At 30.3% G+C, this 8,492-nt stretch overlaps 1 protein-coding gene across 1 annotated transcript; it reads left to right on the top strand.

Annotated features, from left to right (window-relative positions):
- Nucleotides 1-7,687: 7,687 nt before the first annotated feature.
- On the top strand, nt 7,688-8,251 carry LOC139854513 (uncharacterized). Its single transcript, XM_071843813.1, has 2 exons — nt 7,688-8,017; nt 8,087-8,251. Exons 1-2 carry the CDS (start codon nt 7,688-7,690, stop codon nt 8,249-8,251), a joined length of 495 nt encoding a protein of 164 aa, XP_071699914.1.
- The last annotated feature ends 241 nt before the right edge of the window (nt 8,252-8,492 follow it).

Below are 8,492 nucleotides of genomic sequence, written 5' to 3'. Positions count from 1 at the left end.
GATAGATTTTAAGAATAACTGCTGTTTAATTTATAATTAATGAAGTAAGTACCTGTTAAGTGAATTTAAATTTTGAAATTAACTATTAGCATAATGCATAATATAAAGATTCCTCTAGTATATATGAGATGTTAAAATATTGAAATAATAAATATCAAGAACACCTTTACATACTAAAACAATCAATCAAAACTTAACCAATATCGTCTGCCACCAGATAATCCTATCATAGCATCGCTGAAACCAGGCTGTAGTGTCACCATCTCATTTTAATCAAAAGCTTTAAGGTGTCTCCGATTTGGGGCTTTTTTGTATCACTTTAGTAAATGGTATCATGTGTTTAACTTTCTCTATTTCTACGCTAAATATCTATTAAGTTTTGCTACTTCTGTTTGTTGGATTTGTGTTTATTTCCTTTGCTAAGGTGTAAAAAGGTTTTTGTCTGGTTTCATAAAAACTAATTTTTAATAGAAATATTATGTCTTTTTATTTATTTATTAAAATTGTGATTTTAAATGTTAGTTCACGTGGGCTGTTATTGCTATATATTGATTATACTAGTTAATGACCCGTGAATTCACGAGTTTTTATAATAATTTTTTTTAAAAACTATCATTAATCAATTTCATATATTATATAAATCAAGTAAAATATGTTACGTCATTAGACAGCAATGAAGTAAAAAGGGTAAAACCGACCCTCTGGCGGCTCCAAACCGAACACAACAACAATGAAGTAAATCGCAATAAATAGGATTCGACTTTTGTATGACATTTTGAATGATTGTTCTATGATAATCATGTCATATCGTTAAAATGAGTAAAATTCAACAGTTAAGAAAAATTAATCTAAAGAAAAATAAAGTTACTAATTTGTCAACCTTGTAACAAATGAAATTAGAATAATAATTTGAAGACATCTTCATTTTAGTATGATCAACTATATTGATATACTAGTTAATGACCCGTGAATTCACGGGTTTTTATAATAATTTTTTTAAAAACTATCATTAATCAATTTCATATATTATATAAATCAAGTAAAATATGTTACGTCATTAGACAACAATGAAGTAAAAAGGGTAAAACCGACCCTCTGGCGGCTCCAAACCGACCACAACAACAATGAAGTAAATCGCAATAAATAGGATTCGACTTTTGTATGACACTTTGAATGATTGTTCTATGATAATCATGTCATATCGTTAAAATTAGTAAAATTCAACAGTTAAGAAAAATTAATCTAAAGAAAAATAAAGTTACTAATTTGTCAACCTTGTAACAAATGAAATTAGAATAATAGTTTGAAGACATCTTCATTTTAGTATGATCAACTATATTGATATATTTGCTCTGTTAATACATTGTTCAACAATTAGAAAAAAATGCACATTCATGTAGATCCCTAATGCAGAATCTGAAAGTATTGTACTTCTACAATGAAACTTCTCCTTAAATGTCACTTACTTTTAGGTTCATTAAGAATCGAATGCTTATTTTTTTAAATGATTTGTATAAGTAATACAATAAGATATACATTAGGGCCTGTTAGAAGCACCCATTATATGTACAATAACATAACATTAGTTGGAAATATACCGTCAATCAAAGAATTTAATATCCTTGTCTAACTAAAATTCTTGCATGGTTCTTGTGAGACCATGTGTAGCTCCAACATTGACAGCATGACATCTCCTTAAACTATCATTTTATCAATTGAACAACTCTTGCCTACATTAGACAGATGAACAACACCAACCAATCAATTTTTTAACTTGCAATATAAACAAGCATCACAGATGATATAAATTTACAAGATAAACATAATGGTGACAATATGAACAACATATAAAATGAATTACCTTATGTTGAATTTGACTAATAATGGGGTTAAACCCTATACACTAGCAACAAAAATTTAGTCACGTAAGTTAAGAAAGTCAAATGTGTTAAAAGTCTACTCAAGTGTCTGTGCATAGACATTTTTGTCAACATGTAATACATAATACAAATGACTACATGATTACTTATAGTCAAGATTTGATTTATAGTCAAGATTTCATGTTGATTATCCATTCACCCTCAATTTGTCATTCTAAGTACCTCGACATGTTCAATTGAGTGTCTAAGATATTTAGTTTAAGTTTGAAATAGAAATCAAATTTCAAACAATCTATTTCACTTCAATCAACATATAAAACAATAGGCTAACATGATATTCCTAGCTATTGTTCAAATCGCAATGAAAACAAATTACATATTCTTTAGTTCAAATTGTCAAACAAAACTAAAGTAACCGAATTTGTACCTTATAAGTTCATTTCTCTCAGACATTTCATCAAACACCTTTCATGCACTTTTATAGTCACTATTTTTCTTTAACTCGCTGCACCTGTATAAGTCCAAATAAAAGGAAGAAAAAAATTATAAATTCGTAGGAAGAACAAAACTTGACAAATCCAAGAACTTTTTTGTAAACCCCAAGTTTCATATGCATACAGAAAATGAAACCAGGAAGATTCATGATTTCCAAAAGAAGATGAGATAAATGAATTGATTTTCTTTGAAGATCCATTTGGTAGAGCATAAAGTGTCATCTGTGATTTTGAAGTAATTGGAAGTAATGGAAAGAGGAAGAAGATGAATGAATTGAAAAGCTGTGTGAAATTGCAGAGATATCAAGAAGCATGATACCCTTGGTAATTATAGAGGGCGTGCGTGATATTGAAAAGGAGAGACTGTGAGTTCCAAGACTGTGTGGGTTTGAAAAAAGCCCGGGTTTGTAATGACGTCCATTTCCATTCCATTATATGCTCCAGTTTTATTAATTAATTTGTTAATACTTGATTACATCATAATTTATATGCCAAATTCAACTACATGCTGACACGTACCCCAAATTCCTTTTTAAGAGAGGAGGATGACTTTGTAATGATGTCATCGAATTTCTCTTTTATAAGAATATATAAATTTTCTCTGTTAATACATTGTTCAACAATTAGAAAAAATGCACATTCCTGTAGATCCCTAATGCAGAATCTAAAAGTATTGTACTTACACAATGAAACTTCTCCTTAAATGTCACTTACTTTTAGGTTCATTAAAAATTGAATGCTTATTGTTTTAAATGATTTGTATAAGTAATACAATAAGATACACATTAGGGCCTGTTAGAAGCACCCATTATATGTACAATAACATAACATTAGTTGGAAATATACCGTCAATAAAAGAATTTAATATCCTTGTCTAACTAAAATTCTTGCATGGTTCTTGTGAGACCATGTGTAGCTCCAACATTGACAGCATGACATCTCCTTAAACTATCATTTTATCAATCGAACAACTCTTGCCTACATTAGACAGATGAACAACACCAATCAATCAATATTTTAACTTGCAATATAAATAAACATCACAGATGATATAAATTTACAAGATAAACATAATGGTGACAATATGAACAACATATAAAATGAGTTACCTTATGTTGAATTTGACTAATAATGGGGTGAAACCCTATACACTAACAACAAAAATTTAGTCACGTAAGTTAAGAAAGTCAAATGTGTTAAAAGTCTACTCAAGTGTCTATGCATAGACATTTTTGTCAACATGTAATACATAATACAAATGTCTACATGATTACTTATAGTCAAGATTTGATTTATGGTTAAGATTTCATGTTGATTATCCATTCACCCTCAATTTGTCATTATAAGTATCTAGACATGTTCAATTGAGTGTCTAAGATATTTAGTTTAAGTTTGAAATAGAAATCAAGTTTCAAACAATCTATTTCACTTCAATCAACATATAAAACAATAGGCTAACATGATATTCCTAGCTATTGTTCAAATCACAATGAAAATAAATTACATATTCTTTAGTTCAAATTGTCAAACAAAACTGAAGTAACCGAATTTGTACCTTATAAGTTCATTTCTCTCAGACATTTCATCAAACACCTTTCATGCACTTTCATAGTCACTATTTTCCTTTAACTCGCTACACCTGTATTAGTCCAAATAAAAGGAAGAAAAAAATTAAAAATTCGCAGGAAGAACAAAACTTGACAAATTCAAGAACTTTCTTGTAAACCGCAAGTTTCATATGCATACAAAAAATGAAACCAGGAAGATTCATGATTTCCAAAAGAAGATGAGATAAATGAATTGATTTTCTTTGAAGATCCATTTGGTAGAGCATAAAGTGTCATCTGTGATTTTGAAGTAATTGGAAGTAATGGAAAGAGGAAGAAGATGAATGAATTGAGAAGCTGTGTGAAATTGCAGAGATATCAAGAAGCATGATACCCTTGGTAATTATAGAGGGCATGCATGAGATTGTGAGTTCCAAGACTGTGTGGGTTTGAAAAAAGCCCGGGTTTGTAATGACGTCCATTTCCATTCCATTATATGCTCTAGTTTTATTAATTAATTTGTTAATACTTGATTACATCATAATTTATATGCCAAATTCAACTACATGCTGACACGTACCCCAAATTCCTTTTTAAGAGAGGGGGATGGCTTTGTAATGATGTCATCGAATTTCTCTTTTATAAGAATATATAGATTTGCTCTGTTAATACATTGTTCAACAATTAGAAAAAAATGTACATTCCTGTAGATCCCTAATACAGAATCTGAAAGTATTGTACTTCCACAATGAAACTTCTCCTTAAATGTCACTTACTTTTAGGTTCATTAAAAATTGAATGCTTATTGTTTTAAATGATTTGTATAAGTAATACAATAAGATATACATTAGGGCCTGTTAGAAGCACCCATTATATGTACAATAACATAACATTAGTTGGAAATATACCGTCAATCAAAGAATTTAATATCCTTGTCTAACTAAAATTCTTGCATGGTTCTTGTGAGACATGTGTAGCTCCAACATTGACAGTATGACATCTCCTTAAACTATCATTTTATCAATCGAACAACTCTTGCCTACATTAGACAGTTGAACAACACCAACCAATCAATTTTTTAACTTGCAATATAAACAAACATCACAGATGATATAAATTTACAAGATAAACATAATGGTGACAATATGAGTCCAATATATAAAATGAGTTACCTTATGTTGAATTTTACTAATAATGGGGTGAAACCCTATACACTAACAACAAAAATTTAGTCACGTAAGTTAAGAAAGTCAAAAGTGTTAAAAGTCTACTCAAGTGTCTATGCATAGACATTTTTGTCAACATGTAATACATAATACAAATGACTACATGATTACTTATAGTCAAGATTTGATTTATAGTCAAGATTTCATGTTGATTATCCATTCACCTTCAATTTGTCATTCTAAGAATTAGACATGTTCAATTGAGTGTCTAAGATATTTAGTTTAAGTTTGAAATAGAAATCAAGTTTCAAACAATCTATTTCACTTCAATCAACATATAAAACAATAGGCTAACATGATATTCCTAGCTATTGTTCAAATCACAATGAAAACAAATTACATATTCTTTAGTTCAAATTGTCAAACAAAACTGAAGTAACCGAATTTGTACCTTATAAGTTCATTTCTCTCAGAAATTTCATCAAACACCTTTCATGCACTTTCATAGTCACTATTTTTCTTTAACTCGCTACACCTGTATTAGTCCAAATAAAAGGAAGAAAAAAATTATAAAGTCGTAGGAAGAACAAAACTTGACAAATTCAAGAACTTTTTTGTAAACCCCAAGGTTCAAATGCATACAGGAAATGAAACCAGGAAGATTCATGATTTTCAAAAGAAGATGAGATAAATGAATTGATTTTCTTTGAAGATCCATTTGGTAGAGCATAAAGTGTCATCTGTGATTTTGAAGTAATTGGAAGTAATGGAAAGAGGAAGAAGATGAATGAATTGAGAAGCTGTGTGAAATTGCAGAGATATCAAGAAGCATGATACCCTTGGTAATTACAGAGGGCATGCGTGATATTGAAAAGGAGAGACTGTGAGTTCCAAGTCTATGTGGGTTTGAAAAAAGCCCGGGTTTGTAATGACATCCATTTCCATTCCATTATATGCTCCAGTTTTATTAATTAATTTGTTAATACTTGATTACATCATAATTTATATGCCAAATTCAACTACAGGCGGACACGTACCCCAAATTCCTTTTTAAGAGAGGGGGATGGATTTTTAATGATGTCATCGAATTTCTCTTTTATAAGAATATATAGATTGTACGGTGATGCTCCGTATTGATTATAACCAAAAAAGTGCTTCTACTACTTGCAAATAAGAAACAGGTTCTCGGGGTTGATGATAATGCTTGTATGTACTTTAGACACACTATAGGGTCAGTGAACTTTGAGATGCATCGCCACAAATTGTACGGTGCACAAACATATAACTTGTCCTATTTAATTAGAACTCATATATTTGTCTCATAAAATAAAGGGTACTACTTGGTTGCAAACACTAGCAGGCTATTTGCTGCACCATATATAACAAAAAAATCTTGTTCAATAAAATATATACTTTTGGTGATTTTGTTCAAAATGATATATCACTCAAACTTATTTTGAACACCGTTATTTATTAATTCTTACTTGTGGTGTTTTTTAGTCTTATAACAGGTATTCAAGATTTATGCTCATGGTTGCTGGTATGTAGCAGATAGATTGAGATTTGCAGACTAATTTTAGACCAAGGTTGCTGTGGAATGCATGCAGTCTTAAGTTTGGAGATTAATTTATTATTGTGGAAAAGTAAAGGGGCTTAAGTGACAAAAATCATGCGATCTAACTTATTTTAGATTAGGCTTACTTATTCTAATTGGATTCAAGCTTAAGGAGTTGGTTTGTTAAGTTGAACCTTTGAAATAAGCCCACTAGTCACAACCATATATAAAGGCAACCTAACTCTTTGTTAGGGTTAGCATTCTCATTATGGTTTTGTGCAGTCATTGATTTATCATTCTCTGATCAATCATCTTCTTCTCCAGATTTCTATTTTGTATTTGTTAAATCAATACACATCTTGTGTTATTGATTGAGAGTGTTCTTTATTCCTGTATATTCATTTGATGTGAGTATAGAGTTGATAGTGTTAACTTTTGGCAGTTACTGATTTCTGGATTGATTCTTGGTTTTTGTATTTGTGTTTCTGGTTGTTAGTGAAGATTATTATTTGTTTGTATTAAGTTTTCATGGTATCAGAGCGGGTACGCTCTTAGTTGCAGATCTATTGAAGTTTTAGGGTCGCATCTCTGGTTTTTTCATAAAAATTAATTGGGGCTTCTTGAAGATAGAAAGTGGTGTGTGTAGGTTCGATTGACGGCCATTGTATTGTGGGTGGTAATCGTTATCAAAACCCTAATTTCTCAGAATTAGGGTTAGGGTTTTCTACCTGTTAATTGAAGTCTTCCGCTGATTATTCTTCTTGTTCTGATTTCTTTCTGATCTTTAAAGGGGAGTCTTGCATTTATTCATACTATTTAGCTTTCTTGTTTGCTTATATGTTTCTTATTTGTGAATTTTTTTATTATCAGATATACAATTAACTGATTAATAAATCAATGTTCCCAACTCTTGATCCAAGTTCCTTGAGACTTGTGAAAACCTGATCAAGCACATGTTTGATTAATTAGTCATTTGATTGTATTTGTTGATTCTTGTTGATTCCGTTTCTTATTTGATTATATTTGTGTGTTCTTTGTGTAAAATATGGGTGATAGTACTTCTGCTACACAGATTAATAAGTTGGATTTCAGTGATCCATTTTATCTTCATGCTAATGATGCATCTGGTACACCTATTACAACTGTAAAACTAAAAGGAACAGAAAATTATAATATCTGGAGGAGGTCAATGTTATTGGCCTTATCAACAAATAATAAAATTAGATTTATAAAGGGAACTGTTGTAAGAAGTGAAACATATGATGTTGTTGCATCGCAGTGGGATAGATGCAACTCTGTTGTGCTATCCTGGATTCTTAGGTCTGTTACAGAAGATCTTTATTCTGGACAGATTTTTTCTACTAATGCTTCAAATGTTTGGAAATAATTAAAAGAAACTTATGATAAAATTGATACTTCTATTATATACAATTTGCATCATCAGATTAATACTCTTAAACAAAATGATAGCGCACTTTCTGAATACTACCATAAGCTTAATACAATGTGGAAACAATATGATGCTATGGTGTCCCCACCTATGTGTACTTGTAATATTGCAGCCTGCGCTTGTGCAGCTACTACTCACAAAAGGACCATCAAAAGATAATGAAGTTAATGCAGTTCTTTATGGGTTTACGTGATGAATATACATCTGTTAGAAGTAACATTTTATTAAGAGATAGTGTAATGGATGTTAAAGAGGTTTATGCTATCATCTCAAGAGAAGAATCCCATAAGGGAATTTTGTCTGATAAAATTGTTAAAACCCAAGATAGTGCTTTTGTGGGTCAATCTAATATTTCACTTAATAAGGCTGGTAATATTTCTGGAAACTATCAAAACAATAA

This window comes from Rutidosis leptorrhynchoides, chromosome 6 (assembly GCF_046630445.1).
Source record: "Rutidosis leptorrhynchoides isolate AG116_Rl617_1_P2 chromosome 6, CSIRO_AGI_Rlap_v1, whole genome shotgun sequence".
Classification (NCBI taxonomy): Eukaryota; Viridiplantae; Streptophyta; class Magnoliopsida; order Asterales; family Asteraceae; genus Rutidosis; species Rutidosis leptorrhynchoides.
The sequence above is the reverse complement of the archived record's forward strand: the minus strand, read 5'-3'. Positions and strand labels throughout refer to the sequence as shown.

What these genes read in the sequence shown, in the direction of transcription:
- LOC139854513 (XM_071843813.1), top strand. Translation starts at nt 7,688, where the DNA reads ATGGGTGATAGTACTTCTGCTACACAGATTAATAAGTTGGATTTCAGT. An exon ending in TTTCTACTAATGCTTCAAAT is followed by an intron (nt 8,018 to 8,086) that starts GTTTGGAAATAA and finishes TTGCATCATCAG; the next exon opens with ATTAATACTCTTAAACAAAA.